This window comes from Lepus europaeus, chromosome X (genome assembly GCF_033115175.1).
Source record: "Lepus europaeus isolate LE1 chromosome X, mLepTim1.pri, whole genome shotgun sequence".
Lineage (NCBI taxonomy): Eukaryota > Metazoa > Chordata > Mammalia > Lagomorpha > Leporidae > Lepus > Lepus europaeus.
The window spans coordinates 26,231,252-26,257,545 of record NC_084850.1 but is presented as its reverse complement, the minus strand read 5'-3'; the positions used below and the strand labels follow the sequence as shown (position 1 = coordinate 26,257,545).

General features: G+C 53.5%; 1 protein-coding gene across 4 annotated transcripts in view; it reads left to right on the top strand.

Annotated features, from left to right (window-relative positions):
- BCORL1 (BCL6 corepressor like 1) overlaps positions 1-26,294 on the top strand; it is a 70,796-nt gene that overhangs the window by 29,632 nt on the left and 14,870 nt on the right. For all 4 annotated transcript variants that reach the window (XM_062183749.1, XM_062183747.1, XM_062183748.1 and 1 more), the window contains 9 exons: positions 2,017-2,107; positions 2,351-5,611; positions 11,830-11,995; positions 13,410-13,490; positions 15,969-16,358; positions 20,312-20,535; positions 23,046-23,267; positions 24,334-24,500; positions 25,394-25,539. In XM_062183749.1, the coding sequence (XP_062039733.1) occupies positions 2,017-2,107; positions 2,351-5,611; positions 11,830-11,995; positions 13,410-13,490; positions 15,969-16,358; positions 20,312-20,535; positions 23,046-23,267; positions 24,334-24,500; positions 25,394-25,539 (4,748 nt within the window). The remainder of the gene's footprint in view (positions 1-2,016; positions 2,108-2,350; positions 5,612-11,829; positions 11,996-13,409; positions 13,491-15,968; positions 16,359-20,311; positions 20,536-23,045; positions 23,268-24,333; positions 24,501-25,393; positions 25,540-26,294) is intronic.

The following is a 26,294-nucleotide window of genomic DNA, read 5'->3' as shown; positions in this document are numbered from 1 at the left end:
AGGGAGTTGTTGGCAAGGCCCTTCCTTTCTTGTTGAGGTTGGATCCAGGGACCCCGACTGCCCTTTGCCAGGGTGGTTGCTTGGTGAGGTGGGAGCTGGCCGTTTCAGGGGCTGGGGGTGAAGCTCCAAAGATGGGGCGTGTGTGTGTGTGTGTGTGCAGTTGCAGTGCCTTTCCCTGGGGGCACCCAGAGCAGGCACCCACCCAGGAGATGTGCCACAGCGTCGTCACGTGGTGCCTTGTTCTTTAATGTGGCCCATCCTTGACTGCTCCCACCTGAGGCTCCTGCGCCCTTGGTGGCCTCCCCAGGGCAGGGGGCAGTGAGTTCTTACAGTACTTAATACGACTTTTGTGGGTGTTTCTCCTCTCTGTAACTTTACCCTCCCAATCTGACCCCCCCCCTTTTTTTTTTACTATCAGGATGTAAACTGTTTTCTAAGATTCTTACCTGAAATTTGGAAAAGACTTTTTGAGCAGGTGGGGGTACAGTTGAGGTTTTTTTTTTTAAAGAATTATTTATTTATTTGAAAGGCAGAGCTACAGAGAGAGAGAGAGAGAGGCAGAGAGAGAGAGAGTCTTCCATTAGCTGGTTCACTCCCCAAATGGCCACAATGGCTGGAGCCGCGCCGATCCGAAGCCAGGAGCTTCTTCCTGAATGGGAAGTGGAGCAGCCGGGACTCGAACCGGCACCCATATGGGATGCTGGAACTGCAGGTGGTAGCTTTACCCGCTATGCCACAGCGCCAGCCCTGGTACAGTTGAGTTTTCTTCTCTTGGGACCCAGCTCTGTGGCCTTGAGCCCTTCCCTCTGGGATATATGCCAGGTGAAGTTGAGGTCTGTGACCTTGAGGGCCTCTCTTGGGGAGGGGAGAGGATGTGATGGTGCTGGGAGGCTGAGGGGAAACTGGGGGGGGGGGTGGCAGCAACAAGGGTGGGAGAAGGGTGGAGGGAGGGTGCTGGCTGGAGCCTGGTGAAACTGTAGAAAGGAGGAAATAGTCCCTGGCGGGCAAGAATCAGTGTCCTTAAAATGCTCCCAGCGTGCAGTGACTTGGTAGCCCGGAATCACTCTCCGCACTCATGCTAGTAAGTGTGCATATCTGCCCTAGGCAGGCTGATCAGGGGAGCAGGTGACAATTCCAACTTAGGCTAGACTGGGGAACACAGTGTAGCTGGCAATTTGTTTTATTTATTTATTTATTTATTTATTTATTTATTTGACAGGCAGAGTGGACAGTGAGAGAGAGAGACAGAGAGAAAGGTCTTCCTTTTCCGTTGGTTCACCCCCCAATGGCCGCTACGGCCGTTGCATCGCGCTGATCCAAAGCCAGGAGCCAGGTGCTTTCTCCTGGTCTCCCATGCGGGTGCAGGGCCCAAGCACTTGGGCCATCCTCCACTGCCTTCTTGGGCCATAGCAGAGAGCTGGACAGGAAGAGGAGCAACCGGGACAGAATCTGGCGCCCCAACCGGGACTAGAACCCGGTGTGCTGACGCCGTAGGCAGAGGATTAGCCTATTGAACCGGCGGCAGTTTGTTTTAGAAAACGATTACCCCCATGGCACCTTCCTCTGGCTCCCCTTATAGACTTCAAATACTGTTGTTCTTTTAAAAAAAGAATGGTTTGCATGCCTTCCGAGGCCTTCAGTAGGTCTCTTCAGCCCTTTGGGCCATGCGTTGTACATGGTGGATGGTCACCCTGATGGGTAAGCGCTGGGGAGGAGGTGAGGCACTGGGTGTCCTGCGCAGTCCCAGTGAGAGCGCTCCATAGTAGGATCAGGAACCCAAAGAAGGGAGTCTAGTTTAGCCGGGGGCTCCTTTGCAGGGACCTGCTGAGCTGGGTGTGGAGACTCTGCTTTGCAACCCGGACCCCCTACTTCCTTGCGATCCCTCCAAGCTGCCAAGGGAAGTGAGACCTGGAAGTTTTGTGGGAACCCAGGCAGGCAGGGGACACTCTGGGCAAGGTGGTGGCGGCTCTGAGACAGGGCCTCATGTCTGTTCTCTGGTTGTGTCTCCCATGCCAGAAGAGCACCTCTTTCTGATGAGGAGTGCACGACAGGTGACTGCCAGCACTTTGGATCTCAGGAGTTTTGTGTCAGCAGCAGTTTTTCCAAGGTAAGGGGTTGGGTGGAGCTGAACTGCCCCGGGTGAGCCCCAAGCCTGCATCCCAGGAAGGGCAGCGGGAAGGGCCTGGGTGTGTCCTGGGAGTTGCTAGAGGTGGGAGAGCAATTGGCTGAGTGCACTTGCTGGTTTGTGGAGTTGCAGAGAGGACCAGCTGTTGCCTTTCAGGGGCCTCAGGACACTTGCACCAGCCGCAGGGAGCCAGCTGAGATGGGCATGGCTGTTTTGTCATTGCAGGTGGAGCTCACAGCAGTTGGAAGTGGCAGCAATGCCCGGGGGGCAGACTCAGATGGCAATGCGACAGAAAAACTTGGGCCCAAGTCGGAAGAGCAGCCTGATGACCCCCAGCCGAAAATGGACTATGCTGGGAACGCAGCAGAGGCCGAGGGCCTCCTGGTGCCACTGAGCAGTGCAGGAGACGGGCTCAAGCTGCCCACGTGTGATAGCGCTGAGGCTGGCGAGAGCAGGGCTGACTGCTCCTGGACTGCCCTCAGCACCCAAATGAGCAAGCAGGTGGACTGCTCGCCGGCCGGGGCAAAGACTCTGGACTCTCGCCACGGTGTCGGGGACAAGAACACTTTCATCTTGGCAACTCTGGGAACTGGAGTCCCCGTGGAGGGGACCCTGCCTCTGGTTACCACTAACTTTACTTCGCTGCCCGCCCCCATCTGTCCGCCTGCTGCCGGGTCAGCGTCCGCGCCCGCATCCGCTCCAGATTCATTCCAGGTGCCCCTCTCCGTCCCGGCCTCGGTGCCCCATTCTGGGCTGGTTCCAGTCCAAGTTGCCACTTCAGTTTCAGCTCCCTCTCCCCCCTTAGCACCCGTCCCGGCTCTGGCTTCGGCACCACCCTCAGTGCCCACGCTCATCTCTGATTCGAGCCCCCTTTCTGTTTCAGCCTCCGTCTTGGTGCCCGTGCCAGCTTCTGCACCCCCCTCGGGCTCGATTCCCCTGTCGGCTGCAGCTGCTACTGCCCTCTCTGTCCCAGTTTCGGCGCCTCCCTTGGCACTGATCCAGGCCCCTGTGCCCCCTTCAGCTCCTACGTTGGTTCTCACTCCTGTCCCCACTCCTGTTCTGGCTCCCATGCCGGCGTCCACACCTCCCGCAGCTCCCGCTCCTCCGTCTGTGCCGATGCCCACCCCGACCCCATCCTCCGGGCCGCCTTCTACCCCCACCCTCATCCCTGCCTTTGCTCCTACGCCGGTGCCTGCCCCCACCCCGGCCCCAATCTTTACTCCAGCCCCCACACCCATGCCGGCTGCCACACCAACTGCCATTCCCACCTCGGCACCCATCCCGGCCTCCTTCAGTTTGAGTCGGGTGTGCTTTCCCGCAGCTCAGGCACCAGCTATGCAAAAAGTCCCCCTGTCCTTTCAGCCGGGGACAGTGCTGACCCCAAGCCAGCCACTGGTCTATATCCCCCCTCCGAGCTGTGGACAGCCACTCAGTGTAGCCACACTGCCAACCACCCTGGGGGTCTCTTCCACTCTTACGCTCCCAGTCCTGCCATCCTACCTGCAGGACAGGTGTCTCCCAGGGGTGCTGGCCTCCCCAGAGCTCCGGTGTTACCCGTATGCGTTCTCCGTGGCCCGGCCTCTGACTTCAGATTCCAAGCTGGTTTCCCTGGAGGTGAGCAGGCTGCCCTGCACCTCCCCGTCCAGCAGTATCGCCACCCAGACTGCGCCCGACGGGGTCCCTGGGCCTTTGGCAGATACCTCCCTCACCACTGCTTCTGCCAAGGTGCTTCCAAACCCGCAGCCTTTGCTGCCGCCCCCCAGCGGGAGCGCAGCCCCGCTGCATCCCACCAAGCTGCCGGGTGGTGCTGAGCAGCAAACAGAAGGGACATCCGTGACCTTCTCGCCCCTCAAGTCGCCGCCACAACTGGAGCGAGAGATGGCCTCTCCATCTGAGTGCAGCGAGATGCCCCTCGACCTTTCCTCCAAGTCCAACCGCCAGAAGCTTCCATTGCCGAACCAGCGCAAGACGCCCCCCATGCCCGTGTTGACCCCTGTGCACACCAGCAGCAAGGCCCTCCTCTCCACGGTCCTCTCCAGGTCTCAGCGCACAACCCAGGCTGCTGGCAGCAATGTCACCTCCTGCCTGGGCTCGACCTCCTCCCCCTTTGTCATATTTCCTGAGATCGTGAGGAATGGAGACCCGAGCACCTGGGTGAAAAACTCCACCGCGCTGATCAGCACCATTCCTGGCACCTATGTGGGAGTGGCCAACCCAGTGCCTGCATCTCTGCTGCTGAACAAAGACCCCAACCTGGGCCTCACCCGAGACCCCCGCCATCTCCCCAAGCAGGAACCCATCTCCATCATCGACCAAGGAGAGCCCAAGAGCGCCAGCGCCGCATGCGGCAAGAAGGGCAGCCAGGCTGGTGCCGAGGGACAGCCAAGCACAGTCAAAACCCGCTTCACCCCGGCGCGCATTGCCCCGGGGCTGCCAGGATGCCAAACCAAGGAGCTCTCTCTGTGGAAGCCCACGGGGCCGGCCAATATTTATCCACGGTGTTCAGTCAACGGGAAACCCACCAGCACCCAGGTCCTGCCTGTTGGCTGGTCACCATACCACCAAGCGTCTCTGCTTTCCATTGGCATTTCCAGTGCTGGGCAGCTGGCTCCTGGCCAGGGGGTGCCCATCAGACCCACCAGCGTGGTTTCGGAGTTTTCCGGTGTGCCGCCCGTGGGCTCCGGAGAAGCCGTGCACGGACTTCCTGACGGGCAGCCCCGGCCCGGGGGCCCTTTCACTCCAGAGCAGGACGCTGTCACAAAGAGCAAAACTTGCCGGATTGCTGCCAAGCCTTACGAAGACCAAGTCAGCCCTGTCCTCTTGACTCTCAGCCCTCAGACAGGGACCCTGGCACTGTCTGTTCAGCCTAGCAGTGGGGACATGAGGGTGAATCAGGGGCCCGAGGAATCAGAGAGTCACCTCTGCCCTGACAGCACTCCTAAGATGGAGGGCCCCCAGGGTGCTTGTGGCCTGAAACTGGCAGGAGACACAAAGCCTAAGAACCAAGTGCTGGCCACCTACATGTCCCATGAGCTGGTCCTGGCCACCCCTCAGAACCTGCGCAACATGCCTGAGCTGCCTTTGCTACCTCATGACAGCCACCCCCAGGAACTCATCTTGGACGTGGTTCCGAGCAGCAAGAGGGGCTCCAGCTCGGAGCTTTCCCAGCTTGGGAACCAGGTGGATCTAGGGCGGGTGAAAACGGAGAAGGTAGATGGTGATGTGGTCTTCAATTTAGCTCCCTGCTTCCGGGCCGACGGCCTCCCAGCTGCTCCCCCGCGGGGCCAGGCGGAAGGGAGGCCCAAGGCCGGGCAGGCTCGTGTGAAACGGGAAAGCATGGGGGTTGTTGCTTGCAAGAACAAGTGGCAGCCCGAAGACGGGCCAGAATCTGTGCCTCCCAAGAAGAAATGTGGTAAAGAGAAGGAAGGTGAAGAGCAGCAGCAGCCGCAGGCTAAGCCCGGAGTCCGGAGTTCCGTTGGACCCAAGGTGAGTCCCAGGCTGAGGTGAAGGGTGGGGTCTGTTGAGCTCTGCAGAGCTTAGCTGCCTGTTACCCAGAGTGCATAGCGCAGTCCTTGAGTAGCTGTGTGAACCGAATGGAGTGGAAGGCCTCCATCAAATGGATAATGACCTGCCAGCCCCTTTCTTTGTTTTTTTTTTTTTAGAAATCTGCCACCTAAACCATTTAAAAAAATTTATTTATTTATTGGGTGGGGGGGAGGGAGCGAGAGCGAGCACGCGTTGCAGTAATCTGGTTTACTCTCCAAATGCCTTCAATGGGCAAGGCTGAATGGGAGCCAAAGCCAGGAGCTGGGAACTCAATCCAGGTCTCTCGTGTGAGTGACAGGAATGCTGTTACTTGAGCCGGCACCACTGTGCCCTGCCAGGCTCTGCATTGGCACAGGGCTGGAGTCGGGTTGAACCCGGGTATTTCAGCGTGGGTCTATGTGACTTAGAGAGGGGATGCCGGGATGGCCCTAGCCTGGGGCCAAGGCTGCCTTGTATGTTTAGAATGTGGGAGGTGATTCTGTTTGCTGGGCTTAGGGAAGCAGTTGTCCTACAGAGTGGAAGAGGGTATTGGTGAGGGAAATAACAGGCTCTTCCCTGGATAACTATTCTTCCATTTCCTATACCAAGTTCACTGCTGGCCTTGAGGACTTGGGGCCCAGGGAGGGAAGGGGCCTTAGGCGGGTTCATTCTTTGTACTACTGGGGGCGCCTGCTAAGGATTTGCATGGAGTCGCGTGGGGTCAGAGCCAGTGTACTTTCCGGGCTAATCCACCAGTTTCCTCGTGCTCTCATGCTTGAGGTGGCAGATTTGGGTTTTGGCTCACTGGGAATTTGGCGGGTAAGGCGAGTGGGCATTTGAGCCTTGGCTCGTCATAGGCTGTGGACGGTGGCAGAGTGCTAGGCAGAAAGGTGGGCCAGGAGCATGCTATGTGAATGTATTCCTCCAGAGAGGAGCTGCTAGACCATTGGTGATCCAAGGAGATCCTCGAAACTGTTGAGAATAGGGTTTATTCAGCATATGGAGCCGTTTGAAGTTCTCTTAACAAGACTTCAAATCAGATATTGATAGGCATTAATGGACAGGTTTCTTTTTCTTTTTTGGAAAGGTTTATTTATTTGAGAGGCAGAGTTATAGATGGACAGAGGGGGAGAGAGAGAGAGGTCTTCCATCTGCTGGTTCACTCCCCAAATGGCTGCAATGGCTGGAGCTGGGTCAATCTGAAGCCAGGAGCCAGGAGGTTCATCCAGGTCTCTCACACAGGTGCAGGGGCCCAAGAACTTGGGCCATCTTCCACTGCTTTCCCAGGTGCATTAGCAGGAAGCTGCATCGGAAGTGGAGCAGCCAGGACTTGAATCGGTGCCCTTAAGGGATGCTGGTACTGCAGGCCAGAGGCTTAACCCACTGCACCACAGCGCTGGCCCCAAAGTACAGGTTTCTAACTAGAGAGCCTTGAATTTGTTCATGGCGCCAAGTTCATAGTCTTTTTTTGGAGCACAGACCACTTCGAGAATCTGATGAGGGCCATGAAGCCTGTCAGCAGAAACATGGCCTCAGATTTCTGCCAGTAATTTCTCTGGGTTTATAGACTCAACCCCTCCCCAAAGCCCACCCACGGACCCCAGGTTAAGAATCTCTGGAATGGAATTTGGGCACATTTGACTCAGTAGCCCCACCACCACCCCTGGACGTTGGCGACATACAGAGGAGGAATGTAGGTCATGACGTAGAAGAGCAGATGATGTTTGCTCAGGTAACTGCGGCCTGCTCTTGGTAGTAACAAGAATAACATTAATTTATATTATTAGAATTGGTACTGTTCGTTGACTTCCTCCTGTATACCAAGTGCTTTCTACATATGTTTATCTAATTGTGTGTTTTTAAGAAATTCTAATTTTTAAGAAAGATTTATTTATTTATTTCAAAGGCAGAGAGAAGGAGAGAAAGAGAGCGAGGTCTTCCATCCACTCACTGGTTCACTCCCCAAATGGCTGCAATGGCCAGGGTTGTGCCATGCCAAAGCCAGGAGCCAGGAGTTTCTTCTAGGTCTCCCACATGGGTGCAGGGGCCCAAGGACTTGGGCCATCTTCCACTGCTTTTCCAAGCCATTAGCAGGGAGCTGGATAGGAAGTGGAGCAGCCAGGACTCAAACCAGTGCTGATATGAGATGCCAGCACTGCAGGCGGCAGCTTAGCCTTCTACACCACAGTGCTGGCCCCTATCTAATTGTCTTTATAGTAACTCTGTGTGTGGAATGCCACACTCAATTTACAGGTGAGAAAATGAAGAGAACAGGCTCAGAGAGGAGAAGTTACTCACAGTTAACAGCTATGGAATGGCAGAGCCGGAACTCCACGCTCTTTGGCTGCAGAATCCATGTCCTTCAGCTGTGCCACACCATTTTCTACTTCCTTCCCTACAACTGTCTCACTGAACATTTATCAGATGTTTGTTGATTGACTGCTATATGCCCATCCCTTCCAGGCAGGGGAATGTGTCTTCAGGAGGTGCATGTTGGATTGGTGAGGAGTGTGTTTTCTGGAGGCAGGCAGAGAGCCTGAGATTGATTTTTGGCCACACCTCTTCCCAGCTGTGTGACGTTGGTCAAGCTGCTTTCTTTCTCTGGCTGTCAGTTTTCTCACCCTGTACAACAAGACAATCGTAGTGCTTATTCATAGGGTGGTTGCAAAGATTAAATGAGATGATATGAAATTTCCAGAATAGGCAAATCCATAGAGACAGATAGTAAGTTAGTGGTTGCCTAGGGTTGGGAAGGATGGAGGAATTGAGTATTGACTGCTTAATGGGTATAGGGTTTCCATATGGGATAATGGAAAAGTTCCAGAACTAGATAAGTGCTGATGGTTACACATATCTGTGACTGTATTAGAAACAGCTGAATTGTATACTTTAATAGTGAATTGTGGCCGGCGCCATGGCTCAACAGGCTAATCCTCCGCCTTGTGGCGCCGGCACACCGGGTTCTAGTCCCGGTTGGGGCGCCAGATTCTATCCCGGTTGCCCCTCTTCCAGGCCAGCTCTCTGCTGTGGCCCGGGAAGGCAGTGGAGGATGGCCCAAGTGCTTGGGCCCTGTGCCCGCATGGGAGACCAGGAGAAGCACCTGGCTCCAAGCTTCAGATCAGCGCGATGCGCCAGCCACAGCGGCCATTGGAGGGTGAACCAACGGCAAAAAGGAAGACCTTTGTCTCTCTCTCTCTCTCACTATCCACTCTGCCTGTCAAAAAAAAAAAAAAAAGAATTACAACCATTAAAAAAATGCACAAAAAAAAGTAGTGAATTGTGTGATACAGCTCACTAAAGCTGTTGTTAAGAAATGGTTAAATGAGGTGATATATGCAAGTACTTAGATTTGTGTAAGTACCTGGCAGATAGTAAGCACTTAGATTAGTACTTGGCACATAGTAAGTGCTCAGTTAAAGTTAGTGACTACCATTATTATTGTGAGTATTACAGACAAAATAAGAAGACATGGTCCCTGTCCTCAATGGCAAGCAGACGCCACCTGTTCCTATAAGGGATTAACAGTTCGGTGGGCCCACTGACAAATGCAGAGGGCAGAGAAAAAGTTACATAGTCAGGGGCCTGGATGCAGCTCAGCCCTTAGTAACTGCCTGTAATGATTTGGTAAACGTCCATTTTCCAGGAGACCAACCAACTTAGCTCTTTTTGATGATGATGATGATGATGATGTCCCATTTTCTTAAGAAAGAAATTGTTGGTAAGCAAACTAAGTTCAGAGGGTTAATTCAGAGTGGTCCCTTTTAGGACCTGGCTGAGGATCAGGATAGTCTCCTGTGACCTGCACCATCTACCTGCCCAAGCTCTCTCGGGTTCCTAAAGGGTCTTCTGGGTCATCAGCAGAGAGTTCTGCTTCATTGTTGCCGGGAGCATTTTATTGTCTTCCCATTCTTTGGAAAATGGTTAACTGGAACATTCATCTTGTCTGGTCTCTCCATCCTCCCAACTTTTTGCACAAGTTGGAGTACACAATATATTTTTACTTTCAGTGCTGCCATGGACAGAAATCTCTTCTAGATGTTCTGTTTTACTTGGTTTTGTCTATCTTAGGAAGTAAAAGTTAATGATCTGTTCTTGGAAGCAGCAGCTAAAAACAATATTCAGGAATAAATAGGACTTGTTCCAATTCATGTGCATTTAGCTCTAGTCGTCCTGACTTCAAGTAGTTTCTCTCTGATCATACCTGAAGGTCCGCTTGTGAGCAGCTGTTCCCCATCTTCCTCTTTCCTCCCCAATTCTATCTCCTGACACTTCGGTTTGTGGAAACTGGCAGCAAGCAAGGAGGGAGAAACCAAGCTTGAATTTTCAGCTCAGCCTTCTGTGGACCAAAAAGCAGGAGGAGTTGATGGCCTAGAGGAAGTCCCAGGAATTTGGTGACTCCCTGTCCCTGGAGAATTGAGACCCCCCTCCCCTGCCCCACCCCAGATGTTTTGTCAGTAAGATATTTGCCATCCCCTTAGCTGGAGCTAGACTGTGGTAACTTACCAGAGGTGAGGCACAGGTCTGCTTAGGGGCAAAACAACTCCAGCAGGTTGAACTCTTCCTTTCCTGCTAGGACCTGCTTTCATCGTTTAAACATTTTGCTTATTCCACACTCCCTGCTTCTCAGAATACTGGAGATGCCTACATTGCCCTATTTCTTGTTGAGTGGCATGGCAAGACCTCGAAGCTTGTGAATGTTGGTGACTGTTGGGCTGCAAGTAGCCTGGCAGCCATCACCCCTGTGGGATGCCCCAGGCAGCAGGTGAGAGTGGGGAAGGAAAGGTAGTGAGAGTTGATGCCCGGAGTCCCATGCTGGGGGCCAGGAGCTGCCCAGTAGTCCTTCTCTTTGCAATGCAAATGAGCTAACTTGCAAGCTATCCACCGTTCAGGCAGCCAGCCCCTGGGTGGTGGGCACACTGGAATCCAATTGCCGTGGATGAATCTTTCAGCCTCTTCTCCTGGAGCCTCAGTTTCCTCGTGTGTTCAGTGTGGAGAACAGCAGCCTTCTCAGAGTTGGCGGGAAGATAAAATCAAAGAATGGCGCTGAGGGCCCTTTGCAAAGTGGAAAGTGCTGCAGTCTGAAGTGGCGTTATTAATAATGCCTCGGCCTTTGCCTCGTGCTTCCTAAGTCTGGGGAGGTCTCCGTTGCTCCTGTGTCATGTTTTTCTTTTTGCCTCGGTGGAATCTTCTCTGGTATTAATTTACACATGAAAACAGACCATTTTGGCCCATACCAAGAATTATTTTCAGTTGTTGGCGTCAGTACCATTCACAGCAAAGTTATTTGAACAATGTAGTCACCCAACTTGCAGAAGAAGCATTCGCACTGTTTGGATATAGAGAGTTACGGAGCTTGACTTTGTACCTTTTACAGTGACTTCGGATGATTACCCAATGGCATGTGAATGCAGACCCTGTAGACTCTTTAAAGTGATAGGGTAGGGCTACCTGGGGGGGGGGGTCCTTCAGGGAACTGGATTTGGTCCAAAAGAGCCTCTGTTGCCCACTGGGGATGGCTCCTTTCCCCTGGGCTCCCACCCTGGGCAGTTCATGTCCATGTGTCAGAAACAAGGCACGTGGCTCCACCCAGAAAGAGTTTTTTTATGCTTATTTATTTACTTACTTCTATTTGTAAGGGGGAGGGGGGAAAGAGATTTTTTCCATTCAGTGGTTCACTACCCAATGCCAGGTCTGAAGCCAGGAACCCAGAACTGCATTTGGGTCTCCCTTGTGGGTAGCAAGGGCCCAAGTACTTGGGTTGTCATCTGCTGCCTCCCAGGATGCATTAGCAGGGAACTGGACCTGAAGCAGAGCATCTGGGACTTGAACCCACACTCCGATATGGGATGCCAGTATCACAGGCAGTGGCTTAACCCACGTCCCATATGAGCACCAATTTCAGTCCTGGCTGCTCCACTTCTGATGTGGCTCCTTGCTAATGTGCCTGAGGAAGGAGCAGAAGATGGCCCAAGTCCTTGGGCCCCTGCACCCACGTCAGAAACCTGCATGGAGTTTCAAGCTGCTGGCTTTGGCCTGGGCCAGAACTGAATATTGCAGGCATTTTGGTAATAAACCAGCAGGTGGAACATCTCTCTCCCTTGCTCTCTCCCTCTCAATAAATATTGAAAAAAGACAAGCAAAGCTGATTTTAAACCTTGCTCTCCCTACCTCCCCCATAGTGCCGGAAGCCGTCCAGTGACCCCCAGGAACTCACCAAGAAAAGCCCCAGGGGGTCTTCAGATTCAGGAAAAGAGCACAACGGAGTCAGGGGAAAGCACAAGCATCGGAAGCCAACGAAGCCGGAGTCCCAGTCCCCAGGAAAGCGAACCGACGGTCATGAGGAAGGTAGGCCCTCGAGCCTCCGGCCGGCTGGCCGTCAGGTCAGGATCAAGCTTCCAGCCAGCCGTCAGGATCGGCTGCTGAGGGGGACCTCGTGTCGGCGAGCGGAGGGGGCTCTGAGAGGGACTGGGAAAGTGGGACGTCTTTCCTTGGAGGGGAGATGGACGCCTCTGAAGTGAAAGGCAAGGCAGGAGGGGGCAGGGCTGTAGTCTGCCCCTCGGTGCTAGAACAAGGCACATTTTGAAGGCCGAAGGCGGTGGTTCTCAGAGTAACCAACCCATTTCTCAGCAATGGGCTCAGGCTCAAAGAGGAAACGGGTTTAAGGAGGACTTAACAGAACGGGGCAAACGGAGGTTCGTGATACAGTTTTCTCTACTTTGGGGTATATTGGAAAACTCTTGTCCAAGAAAGAGAAATAAGCTAGCTATCTGGCTAGAAGGGCTTAGAAAAATCCCACAGTCTTATTATCATTCAGAGACACACAGATGTTTGGGGAAGTATGTACTTGACCTGCACGTGTTGCCACAGAGAGTTCTTGGTGCCGTCACGGAGAGAACCCCTAGCATTCCTCCCCACAGTAGTCCGTGTTCATGGTTCTGCCCCTTCGCCATGACCTGCCTGTTCACTGCCTCCCTGCTCCCATCTTCCTGCCTTACGCAGTCCTCTAAGATTCATTGAGGTTGCGCTGCTCGGGGACCTGCTGCAGCTCAGTTCTTTTTTTCTTTCTTTCTTTTCTTTCTTTTTTTTTTTTTTTTGGACAGGCAGAGTTAGAGAGAGAGACAGAGAGAAAGGTCTTCCTTTTTCCATTGGTTTAACCCCCCAAATGGCTGCTGTGGCCGGAGCACCATGCCAATCCGAAGCCAGGAGCCAGGTGCTTCTCCTGGACTCCCATGCGGGCGCAGGGCCCAAGCACTTGGGCCATCCTCCACTGCCTTCCCGGGCCACAGCAGAGAGCTGGCCTGGAAGAGGGGCAACCGGGACAGAATCCAGCGCCCCAACCGGAACTAGAACCCGGGGTGCTGGTGCCGCAGGTGGAGGATTAGCCTATTGAGCCGCGGCACCAGCCTGCAGCTCAGTTCTAACTCTGTGGAGGTCCTGCAGCCTCCGGCTCATACAGGCAGCCAGGCCTTCCACTTTTTGGTATACTATCGAATTGATTCTCTGGCCATTTGTGCTGACACCAAAGAAGGCAGCTCAAACCTCGTTTGCAAAAACCACTGGGAACTGCTTATTACCTAACAGACATCCATCCGTGATAGCAGCATCAGGCGAGGTAATATACATAACCCAGGGTAACCAGAGGGTCAGCACAGACTCTCCCTTGAGTTTCTCACCTGAGCTGCTCAGATGGGCTTTTCCAGTTTGTAGACTCTGATTCTGACATTTCTGCCTTCTGCCCCGAAACCACACGTCACTCCAGGCTCCATGGAAAAGAAAGCAAAGAGCAGTTTCCGTGACTTCATCCCCGTGGTTCTGAGTACCCGGACGCGCAGTCAGTCTGGTGAGTGTGACCGAGGGTATGGCATGTTCCCTGAAAAGAAAGGTAGACATCTGTCTGAACAGTGTCACCACTGGCCCCGGGGAAGAGTTGGAAATTGGATTCACTGGGCCAGGTTGCCTGGCTCCTGGCTCCAGGTGGGAGCAGGGACATTAGCCACGATGTTAGGATTATTTTCTTATTAGCTTCTCAGGTCAGGGCATAGACATCTCTTGTTGGGAATCAGTGGTGAAAGGAGGAATGGCCTATGACACTGAGAGGTCTTCCATCTGCTGGTTCACTCCCCAAATGTTTCCAATGGCTGGAGCTGGGCCCATCCTAAACCAGGAGCTGGGATCTTCTTCTGGGTCTCTCATGCAGGTGCAGGGGCCCAAACACTGGGGCCATCTTCTACTGCTTTCCCAGGCCGTAAACAGGGAGCTGGATCAGGAGAGGAGTAGCCAGGAATTGAACTGGTGCCCATATGGGATGCCGGCACTGCAGGCAGAGGCTTAGCCCACTATGCACAGTGCCAGCCCCACCAAAGCTGGTTCTACGCCAAGCTCTGGTATCTCGTGGTCATGGGGGCCCATCTCGGACATATACTTAACCTGTGGGCCCTAGTCTTGGTGTCCTGCACGGCAGGCGTCATCATGTTTGCCTCCTTGACTGGGTAGTGGTCAGCCCCAGGGTTGAAATAAAAACTGCCCTTTCCAGCCACTACTGTCTTTTTTCAGCCCGAGATGGTTGCCCTGGCTCACTTAGATTTCCATGCAAATTAGAGGGAATGGGGAAAAGGGGCACTGTGTGAACTCAGCGATCTGACATTCTAGTCACTGGCAGCTCAGCACGTGGGCGAGCGTGGTGGTGATCCGGGCTCATGATGACGGCCTGGAGGCCTCGCGAAATCCTGCAGCGTCTTCCAGATCATCAGAGAGTGATCACGCTAAGGCCAGTCGCATTTTGCCGTTAAACACGTTGTACCGCATTTGATTCTTTGGCATTTAGTGCTCCCTGCGTGATCTCTATGGCGATCACGCGTTACCCAAAGCATTAGATTCCCAGGAACCCTGGGTTCCCGGCTCAGTCTGTATCGTGGAAAGTTTGCTGGTCAGGCGCTGTCTTTAAGGGGCCTCACCAAGTTGCAGCTTGGGTCAAGGATGGCTCTGTTTGCCTCCAACTCTCTCTTTCTTTCTTTCTTTTTTTTCTCTGCTGACCTCCCTTGGGTCTGGGGATTGTTGAGTTAATAGCTGGGCCACGAGAGAAGGATGGTAGTGTCTCACAGCTGCTTCCCAGGAAGGTGTCAGATCTCCTGGAGTGCGAAAGCGGCCAATTTAGGATTGCACTTTTGTTAGTAGAATTGCGGGAGAGCAGGGAGAGAAAATGGCCTCTTGGCAAGGTGGCTGAGGAGGGTAGGAAAGGTGCCATCCATCCCCCTGTCCCCGGGGTTGTCAGCAGAGGAGGGGACATGCCTGCCCAGTGGTGAGGAACAGCTCCGGTGGGCTGGGGGGAGGTGCCATGGAAAGCCCCACCCCTGCACTCTTGGCAACTCCACAGGAGGTGGGGTCAATTTAAGGGAAGAGGGCCTGGCTGTGGAGCATTTGGGTGTGCCTGAACCAGGCTGTATCACAGGAGAAGGACTCCTGGCTTCGCTTTTCCCGAGACTTTTGTGACGATTCTGCTTGTCAAGGGTGGCGCTAGCAGTGAAACTGGTGGGACCACAGAGTGAGCAGGGACTGGGGGACAATGCCAGGCTGCCCTTCTTCACGCTCCACCAAAGCCCGATTTGCAAACAGATGGACCTGTGGCCCTCTCCTGCCCCTCACACGATGCTTTGCACCTTGCAGGCACTAAGCAGGGTCGGTGGATGGATTCAAATGACACAGTAAAGATTTATTTATTTGAGAGGCAGAGTTACAGACAGAGAGAGGGAGAGACAGAGAAAGAAATCTTCCATCCACTAATTCACTCCCCAAAGGGCTGCAGTGGCCAGGGCTGCGCCAGACTGAAGCCAGGAGCCAGGAACTTCATCCAGGTCTTCCTCGTGGGTGCAGGGGCCCAAGCACTCGGGCCATCTTCTGCTGTTTTCCCAGGCACATTAGCAGAGAGCTTGACAGGAAGTGGAGCAGCCAGGACTTGAACCGATACCTGTATGGGATGCCGGCACTGCAGGTGGTAGCGTAACCTGCTGTGCCACAGCACCGGCCCTAGGGTGTGTGTATTTCAGTAGTTGATAGGACTACAAGTATGGGTTTCTGTAGAGCACTTCTGGGTAAAAGATCGTCCTGGAGCTTCAAAACAGCTCCATGAGCTCAGTAAGGGAAGAATAGTATCCCCGTTTTATAGGTGAGGAAACAGAGTGAAGAAACTTTCCCCGGTGTGCAGCAGCAGAGCCTGGACTTGAACCTAGACTTCAAACTGCCAGCCCAGGGCATTCACTCCGACACCATGCGTTGTCTTTTGGAGGGGTACGTGACTGTCCTCTGTCCATCCCATCCCCAGGAAGCATCTGCAGCTCCTTTGCTGGGATGGCAGACAGCGACATGGGAAGTCAGGAAGTCTTCCCCACCGAAGAGGAGGAGGAGGTAGCCCCCACGCCAGCCAAGCGGCGAAAGGTGAGAAAGACCCAGCGGGACACCCAGTATCGTAGCCATCATGCCCAGGACAAGACCTTGCTGAGCCAGGGCCGCAGGCACCTGTGGCGAGCCCGAGAGATGCCCTGGAGGACAGAGGCTGCCCGGCAAATGTGGGACACCAATGAAGAAGAGGAGGAAGAAGAGGAGGAGGGCCTGGTGAAGAGGAAGAAACGGAGACGGCAGAAGAACCGGAAATATCAGACTGGGGAGTACCTGACCGAACAAGAAGAAGAGCAGCAGCGGAAGGGGAGAGCAGGTAAGGCTGGCGAGGGGGGCCGCAGTGTGTTCCACTGAGACCCATTCAGGCCCATTCAGGCCTGTTCCTGTAGTAGGCTCGTAACTGAGCCAAAAACTCATCTCTGAGTTCCAGAAGAACACTTCTGTCTCTCACTCTCATTCTATGACCACCTACGCTTGAAGCAACAATTGATTCTCTCCTATCATATATTCATCCTGAGCTGTTGGATGTTTGTCAGTCAAAACTGAATAACCTTATATTGAGTGGGTACAATTCTGGATTTCCTATAATGCAGCAAAGGCTTAACCTCATTTCCGGCTCAGCTTAAGTGGTGATGTATATGATACTACTATCCCTATGCTCGAGAGAGTAATTGAGCTAATTTTCATCAACTATGGGAGTGAGTAGGGGCAATTTTCCTTTTCTTCTGCTAGAGCCATAATAGATTGGTCGTGAATGAATTGTCAAGCCATTGGCCTCAGCCACTTGTGTTAGGATGAAGAGGAGCTTTTGCATCAACCAATCTTCTCTGATGGGGCTAATTTCCTTGCTTGGAAGCTTCCTATGAAACTCACTGGCTCTTGGACCGACCAAAAGGACCTCGGAGGTTGCCTTGTCCGGTTTGCTGCCCAATGCAAAGCTCGCGATCTCTCTAGCATTCTTGACACGTTAGCTATAGTCTATGAGTGCCTTTAGTGACACAGAGAATACCACCCATCGAATCTTCCTGTTGCTTTGGGGGCAGCTGCCTTTGTGGAAGAGTAGCTCTTCCTCCCTGTGGATGTGTCTAAGGGCCGGCTTTGGCGTGCGTTCTGGTCACCTCCCTCTCCAGATCTGATAATGGCATCTTCATGCGGGAATTGCCTGACAAACCTCTCTCTCCTCCCAAAGCTCCAAAACCGCCTCCTCCTGCTTTTCAGTTTGACATCAGAGTCAGGCAAAGGTCAAAGCAGGCGGGCCACCCTCCTCCCATCTGAGCCTGTGACCTTCCCTTTCATCCTGAACTTGGCTGTCTCTCTTCTTGACCTGCAGAGAGGTAGGAAGAGCCACCTCCTCTCACACGCATGCTACCCGTACTCGCTATTCCTTTGTGCGCTTGCTCCTCCGCAATTGGATAAATGGCAGAGTTTTTGCCTGCCCTGGGTAAACAGGGTAGGGGCTGTTTGTTTTGCTGTGATATGGCTTCCCCACGTTTCCTGGGGTCCTCAAGAGGCGCAGCCCTGTACCTTCCTTGTTTGCTTCAGTCCAAACTTGTTCATCATCAACAGGCCTGGTTTTAGGAGTAGCCTGAAGCCTATAGGTAAGAGGGGCGTGTCCCACACCTGAGTGCCTGGGTTTGATTTCTGTCCCGACTCTTCATTCCAGTCTCTGCCAATGCAGACCCTGGGAGGCAGCGTTGGTGTTTCAACTAACTGGGTTCCTACCACCCATTTGGGAGACCTGGATTGAGTTCCTGGCTCCTGCTTTTGGCCTTGATCCATCCCCAGCCATTGTGGGCATTTCGAGAGTGAACCAGCTGAAGGCAGCTCTCTTCTCTGTCTCTCTTTGTCTCAAATAAAAAAAAAAAAAACTTTAAACAGTAAGTCCTGGTTTAGTATGTTCACAGTGGAAGTGCCAATAGAGACTATGTAGCACAGCAGTTCTTAGCCAGGCTGTGGGGGACCCATTAACGGTCTGGGGCTGCTTGGGAATAAGAAGTGGCCCAACAGCTGGTCCTGTGAGATGAGAGATCAGCCAGATCCTGGGATGAGAGCAGTGACTCCCACATCGGGATCTGCCCTTGGCAATGTCACTCACGAGAGCCCGTGTCAAGGTCAAGGGGAAGAGTCAGAACTCTTGTATCTTAATCTCTTCATTTCACAAGTTAGAGACACTGACCACGGTTAATTCACTTCACAGACATAACTGATCTTTTGCCCTATGCTAGGCAGCGTGTTCCGTCTTTTGGGAAAATAAAGAACATGCAGCTAATGGCCCTACCTATAGAGTGTACACTTTAATAATAATATAACAGTGATGCCGTACACCTTATAAAAAGTTTCATAAATGTGTATTACCTTCATTTAATTCTCATATCACTCCTGTAATGTGAATTATGTTCTCTCCATTTTACTGAGATTCACAGGGTTTCTGAGTTGATTTTACCCATTTACACAGTTAGTGCCCAATCCATGGGACCTAATGGCAAGATATAAGGATAGGGGCTGGCTCTGTGGCGTAGCGGGTAAAACTTCTGCCTGTGGCGTTGGCATTCCCTGTGGGCACTGGTTCATGTCCTGGCTGCTCCACTTCCAATCCAGCTCCCTGTTAATGTGCCTGGGAAAGCAGCAGAGGATGGCCCAAGTCTGTGAGCAGCTGCATGCTTGTGGGAGACCCTGAGGAAGCTCCTAGCTCCTGGCTTTGGCCTGGCCCAAGCTTGGTCATTTTGGCCATTTGAGGAGTGAACCAGCATATGGAAGACTTCTCCCTCTGTATCTCTGCCTTTCAAATAAATAAACAAATAAATTTTTATTTTTGGGGGTTTAGAACAGACCTGGGGGCAGTGCTGTAGCTTAGCAGGTAAAGCTGCCACCTGCAGTACCATCATCACATATGGGTGCCTGTTCAAGGCCTGCGTGCTCTACTTCTGATCCAGCTCTCTGCTGTGGCCTGGGAAGGCAGTGGTGGATGGCCCAAGTGTTAGACCCCTGCGCCTGCATGGGAGACCTGGAGGAGGCTCCTGGCTCCTGGCTTCAGATGGGGCGCAGCTCTGGCCGTTGGAGCCATTGGGGAGTGAGCCATTGGATGGAAGACCTCTCTCTCTCTCTCTCTCTCTCTCTCTCTCTCTGCTTCTGCTTCTGCTTCTGCCTCTCTGTAACTCTGCCTTTCAAGTATATGGATAAATCTTTAAAAAAAAAAAGCACCTCGTGGAAGGATATTTTTTATAAAGTTTTTTTTTTAATTTATTTGAAAGGCAGGAGAGAGAGAGAGAGAGAGAGAGAGAGAGAGAGATCTTCCACCTGCTGGTTCATTCCCTAAATGGCTGTAATGGCCGGGGTGGGCCAGGCTGAAGCCAGGAGTTAGGAGCTTTCTCTGGGTCTTCCATATGGATGGCAGGGGCCCAAAGACTTAGGCCATCTTCTGTTGCTTTCTCAGGCTATAACAGAGAGCTGGATTGGAAGTGGAGCAGCCAGGACTCAACGTGGTGCCCATATAGGTGCCAGTACTGCAGACGGAGGCTTAACCTTCGATACCACAGTGCCTGCCCCAGAAGGAGATTCTTGATAATCCCAACAGGCCTTTGTGAAATTAGAGCACGTTTTGCTCAGTGCGCTGTGGCTAGAATTAGAGGTGTTGCCCAGCGTGTTCCGATCACATGGGAGACTTGATTTCCAACCAGGGAAAGCAGAAGGTTTCTGCCACTGACCACCAGCTCAGCAGGCCCATGGCATCTTCTGGTGTTGTGGAGGTTCTGTGGCTTTGATCTTTGTGTCCTCAGAGAGTGACAGGCAGTCAGGTGAGTAGAACTGAAGCTATGAAGGCAGCCTTGTTAGATTTACTCCCTACCCCAGTGTGCTTGATACTTTACGTCAGCAGAACTGCTAAATTTGTTTTTATATTGGGGTGGAGACAGGCAGCAGTGTGCTGGGGGGAAAACCTGAAAAGAAACGCCGATTTGCTGAAGGCTATGGATAGAACCGTTAAAAAAAATTACCCGCATCTTGGAGACAGCCAGATAGGCTGCCCCCTGCTGGCAGGGCTGGGAGCTGTCTCTGCTTGTAGAGGGAAGCACAGGGATGGTGAAGCAGCGCTCGCTGAAGAAGCACTGAGTGGCACGGTCAGCACTGCGCTAGATACTGACAGCTGATAGTTTCACGACTTCGCACTTGGCTTCTGATCCCCCAAGCCCTCTGATTCACTCTAGAGGATGGCATTGCTTTGCTGCGTTCCATTTCTCTGACAGCCGTTCTCTCCTGTTTTCTTGCCTTCAGATTTAAAGGCCCGTAAGCAGAAGACTTCCTCCCAAAGTTCGGAGCACTGTCTCAGGAACAGGAACCTTCTCTTGCCCACCAAAACCCAGGGGATCTCGGATTCACCAAATGGTTTCCTCCCAAATAATCTGGAGGAGCCAGCCTGCCTTGAAAACTCTGAAAAGCCATCAGGAAAACGGAAGTGCAAGACCAAGCACATGGCAAACGTCTCAGAAGAGACAAAGGTATGTTGCCGTCGAGGGGACGCTTCCAGGGGAGGGGTGTGGGCTCCAGGAGGCAGACTACCCACCAAGCTCCTCTGTCAGCAGTCGTCTGGGGAAGGGGCGAGTGATGGCAAGGAGCAAATGAACCCATCTTTATTAAGGTGTTCCAAACTAGTTCTAGAAGCGTTAGCGAGTGGAGTCGAAGAATGGGAACTCAAGTTACAATTACAGCGTTTGGCCCACGATGGCTTTTCCTCAATACTCCCTGAATCTCCTTTGAGTTAAGGGAGTTAAAGAATATGGCAGGAAGTTGGTGTGAATAGCTTGTTAACATCCAATCAAGAAGCCTTTGTCTGGGCTTAACTCACTGGAAACCAATCATGGGCTTTCTGAGTCAATCAGAGTTAAAAAATAATAATAATAACTTTCTGAGTCAATCAGAGTAAAAAAAAATAATAATAAAACAACTTCTGGAAGCAAGGATTTGGATGTCCAGGCAAAGGTTACTAGAGGGTGGGGCTCAGGTACCAGCCACCCTTCCTTGCCTGCACTCACATTCCCACGTGTCTGGCGGCGGTGTTGCAATGAGTGAGCAGACACTCCCAGCCAACCCAACAAGCATTCCTAGGACCCCCTTTCAAAACTGACACCTCTTTGGGGTCTGATATTCATAGCATTGGTGTTGGACTCCACATTGACTGTTAGAAAAAAAAATCAACTTTACATTTGAGAGAAGTGAGGGGCCAGATTCCAGTATGTAATCCACAAGATGTATTTGGCATCGAAAACCCCTCCCCAAGGCCGAATGGGGCTTGATTGGTGGTTGTGAGTCTTACCACTCTCTGTCTAGTTCCTGAGCAGGGATCCCTGAATGGCCCTGGCCCGAGATGGGAGACCCGGCTGCCCGTTTCTCCTCTGACCCCTCGCCTGCTCCCCAACCGCACTCCAGCCTATTTCGTCATCTTGAAAGCTGGAGCTGGTACTCCAAACCCTTTGTAGCTCATAGGGTGCCCGGGGAACAAAGGAGGCGATGGGTGTGATGGCCTTCGATGATCCTGCAGTGCCCTCCGGGGCTCTCTTGGGCATCCCCCCACCCCCGCCCCGGGTTCAGGCCAAGGCAGGAATGAGCGGCAGAGGCACGGCACCTGTTCTCTCTGACCCCCAGAGTGGGAGAAAGACAGGGCCCGAGGACAGAGCAGGGAGCTCTGGGCCGTGCCAGGTGCTTCATTCGCATGACTGTTCTGGTCTCCCTGATGTGGCCCTTGGAAGTCAGTGCTTTTATTAGCCTCCAATCTGAGTCTGGGAGACACCTGGGGCGGGGGGGGGGGGGGGGTTGATGGGACCGGAAGCAGTGCTGCCTACAGCAGCTAGGACAGAAGGTAGGTACGCCCCAGGCTCCTGCCTGTCCCTCAGCTTCCCCCAGACTCTCAGATGGCCCCATCCCACCCACAGGTGACCAGCCGCCTAACACTGGGCAGCACACGTGATGCTTCCGTGTGGTGGTTCTGCCTGGCAGTGTGTCTGCGGAAATGTTCAGCAGAGGTCTCTCTCCCTCCCCAGGGCCTCTGCTTCTCCCTCCTGCCTTTCTTTCCCTCCCGGTCACCCCCACCTGCTCCAGTCGCCCCCATGGCACAGGGCTTCGGAGTGGGGGAGGTCAGAGGATACTCCTGCGGCACCAAAGTGGAGCTTCGGCCAAGGCCTTCTCACCACAAGGGTTAGAGCTGGAAGAGGGGGGAGGGGAAGAGGCATCCCCATTTGTTCTCACTCCTCCCCTCCTCAGGCAGCCTACTCCCTGCTCTCTGGCAGCTCTGGCCACCAGAAGGAGAGGCACCCTTTGGTAAACCTGGGTACTGTACCCAGCGTCCTGCAGTCCTGCCATTGTGTGCCCTAGCCTCCTGCTGCTACAGCGGGATTAGATCCTCGTAACCGGTACCTTCCTGCCAGGGATGGTACCTGTCTGCCCTTTGGGAGTAGGGACTGGTTAGGGCTTCCCGTGCTCCTAGGAGTTACCAGAGGAGACACATGCCCTGCACCCTCAGCTTTTCTCTCTGCTGCTGGTCCTTTGCTGACTTCTTTCTTTCTTTCTTTCTTTCTTTCTTTCTTTCTTTCTTTCTTTCTTTCTTTCTTTTTTCATTTATTTTTAAAAGACTTATTTATTTGAAAGGCAGAGTGAGAGAGAGAGAGACAGAGAGAGGTCTTCCATCCACTGGTTCACTCCCTAAATGGCTGCAACAGCCAGAGCTGGGCCAATCTGAAGCCAGGAGCCAGGAGCTGCTTCCGGGTCTCCCCCGCGGGTGCAGGGGCCCAAGCACTCGGGCCTTCTTCCTCTGCTTTCCTATGGGGTCCAGGGGTTGCCTCTTGCCGTCTCCCCACCAGTGGCCGGCCCATCCTCTGGCTTTAGATGTGACAGAGGTCTGTGCTATTGGGGGTGCTGTCTGCAAAGCACAACGTGGACGTGGCTGAGGTGAGACGGCCGTGATGGATGGGATATGTTGCCTAGCCTGCCCCATGACCGCATCTTTGCTCTCTAGGGCAAAGGTCGTTGGAGCCAGCAGAAGACCCGCTCTCCCAAGTCTCCCACCTCAGCGAAACCCACAGAACCATGCACACCCTCCAAGTGCCGAAGTGCCGGCCCAGAGGAGGCCTCAGAGTCACCCACAGCCCGACAGATCCCCCCAGAGGCCCGGCGGCTCATAGTGAACAAAAATGCCGGCGAGACCCTCCTGCAGCGGGCAGCACGTCTCGGCTATAAGGTAAGCAAGCTGCTGCTGCGGGCGTGCTGTTGGCCTGAGCAGCGACGGAGCAGCTTCTCATCCTTGGCTCCTCTGGGATCCGAGTCCAGGCTCTCCTCCATCCGCTGCCCACCTTGCCCGTGGGGCTGCTCTGCCCCTTGTCTGATCTCAGTGTGTGGGGATTGCAGGTTCCTTTGAATGTCAGTTTGGGGTGACATTGAAGTAGTATGCAGTACATTCCTAGGCCAAGGACAGGATTTTTGGATGTTCTCATTGTCTTGAATGCTCCCTATGTGGCTACTCCCTGCTCTGAGAAGAACAAGAGGTGATTATTGCTCCCGGCCCCCTCATTTCATCTTCCGGTAGAGGCTTCAGGAGTGTGTTCAAGGGGCAAGACTGAGCGAATCCTTCTTTATCTGCTCTCCCTAGATGTTGAAAAGGAGGCAGAGAGGGAAGCTGGTATTGACTGGCTCCTCTTTGGTTAAGTTAAGCTCTCTTGATTACTTCCCATCTCTTAATACACACGGTGCACCTGTGAGGTAGCTTTTGTTATGCTAGGCTTAGCAGTGGTAAGTGATGTGTCCAAGATCACTCTACTGGATTACATTCAGAACAGTGCTGATTCATGCGATGGGGTGCGGGGCTGGAAGTGACGACCCTGACGTGAACATTTGTCCTGCTGAGACCAGCACCCAGGGATAGTACTGAACACACTCCTTTCTTCCTTGATCCTGAGTTACCAGCACACGGGTCTCATTTGCTTCATCTGGCGCTACCTTGCAAAGCTTGGGGGTCCCAGGTCTAGGTGCCGGAGCTAGGGCTGGGCAGGTGAGCCTCTCTGAGCCACTGCCACCCGAACAAATGTTCTTGGCCATAAGAAACATCTCCCTGCTGCCAAAGTACCATCCCAGAGCCGGCATCCCTGTGACGGCGGCCTGACACGGACTTGGAGCCTCGCCTGTCAGTCCCTGGAGTAAAGGGGGCTCTGTGACGTCTCAGGAATGGGGGGTGGGGAGCTCGCCTCTAACTGGGGATGTCTTCAGGAGTTAGGCCTGCCTTTGCTCATGAGCGACCCCTGTGCTCGCAGGACGTGGTCATGTACTGCCTCCAGAAAGACAGCGAGGACGTGAACCACCGCGATAACGCGGGCTACACCGCCCTGCACGAGGCCTGTTCCCGGGGCTGGACCGACATTCTGAACATCCTACTGGAGCATGGCGCCAACGTGAACTGCAGCGCACAGGACGGCACCAGGCAAGGCTGCCCCGCCCCCTCGCGCCCCCAGCTCAGCCCCCTGGCTCAAAAGGACTTCCCAGCCTGGACCTTTGCAGAGACTTGGTCCAAATGACTTCTGTAGACGGAAGAGGGGCCCCGTTTAGGGCAGGCTCTGAGGCGTTCTTGGCAGGCCAGTTTCCCATTGGTTACCAAGGAGAGGCTGGGGTTGTCACGGGATCCTCCCACCCCTTGCAGCTGTCAGAAGTAAGATCACTCAGGCTTCCCCCAAATCATCCTGGTGGGACACCTGTCTCAGGCAGACTCTGGGGCTTTAGGAACTAACTGGGCAGCTGACCTCAGGGCGAATTGATCTCTGTATACTTTTCCAAAACATACCTGCAGTGTCTCAGAGATACCGCACCCAGGCTCCTCTGCCCTGGCACAGGGCCTTCTTCCTTGGCAAAATAGAGACATGAGCTGTCAGTCCGGTAAGGGCACCTGGAGTATGGGTGCGGGCTCTGCTTGGCCACCGTCCGGCTGCTCCTTGCTCTTCTGCCCTCAACCTGGGTCTTTCAGCTCTTAGCCCCCTGCCTCTGCTGTAACTTTTCCCTCCGTCAGGGACCCATTCTCTGCGAAATTTCAGAATAGACCAGTGGAGCTTACACTGTGTCCTAGGGACTGTCCCTAGATGGTGGGGTTGTGGTGGTGCAGATAGGAGATGGAGAGAGAGAGAGAGAGAGAGAGAGAGAGAGAGAGAGAGAGGAAAGAGAGGAGAAAGAGGTACAGAGGTACAGAGGGAGGATGGGGGATTGTAGCATTGCCCGGGGGTCATCTCATTTTTTATTTTTTTTGCCCCGATGAGGTAGCCTGAAGCCTAGACACCTCTGTTCCCACTTGGCCCCTGCTGTCCTCACCCTGTATTGTCTCCACAGGCCAGTTCATGATGCAGTGGTCAACGACAACCTGGAGACCATCTGGCTCCTGCTGTCCTATGGGGCTGATCCCACACTGGCCACCTACTCGGGTCAGACGGCCATGAAGCTGGCCAGCAGTGACACCATGAAGCGCTTCCTCAGTGGTGAGCACCGGCAGACTCGATGCTGTCATCCTTGGGGCGGGCCTGAGACTCCTGAACTTGGCAGGAGGTCCTCTTCATCTCCCTCTAGCTCAGATGGCTCCCACGAGGGGCACCTGCCCCCTCTTCACACACTTTCCTTCCAGCTTCTCAGGAATTCCTGTCTCATTTACTTAGTTAAAAGAGAAAGAAAGAGAGCTCCCACCTGCTGGTTCACTCCCCAGATGCCTGCAACGGCTGGGTCTGGGCCAGGCTAAAGTCAGGAGCCCAGAACTCAGTCTAGGTCTCCCATGTGGATAACAAGGACCCAAGTACTTGAGCCATCACCACTGCCTCACGCGGTGGTGCACATTAACAGGAAGCTGGAATAGGGAGCAGAGCCGAGCCTCCAACCCAGGCACTCTGTTATAGGATGCTGCACCAAATGTCCATCTCCTCTGCCTCTGGTTTACTTAAAAAAAAAGATTTATTTATTTTATTTACTTATTTTATTTGAAAGAGTTACAGAGAGGCAGAAAGAGAAAGAGAGAGAATGTCTTCCATCTACTGGTTCACTTCCCAAATAGCCACAACAGCTGGAGCTGGGCCGATCAGGAGCCAGGAGCTTCTTCGGGGTCTCCCACGTGGGTGCAGGGGCCCAAGCACTTGGGCCATCTTCCACTGCTTTCCCAGGCCATAGCAGAGAGCTGGACCAGAAGTGGAGAAGCCAGGTCTTGAACTGGTGCCCCTATTGGATGCCGGCACTGTAGCTGATGGCT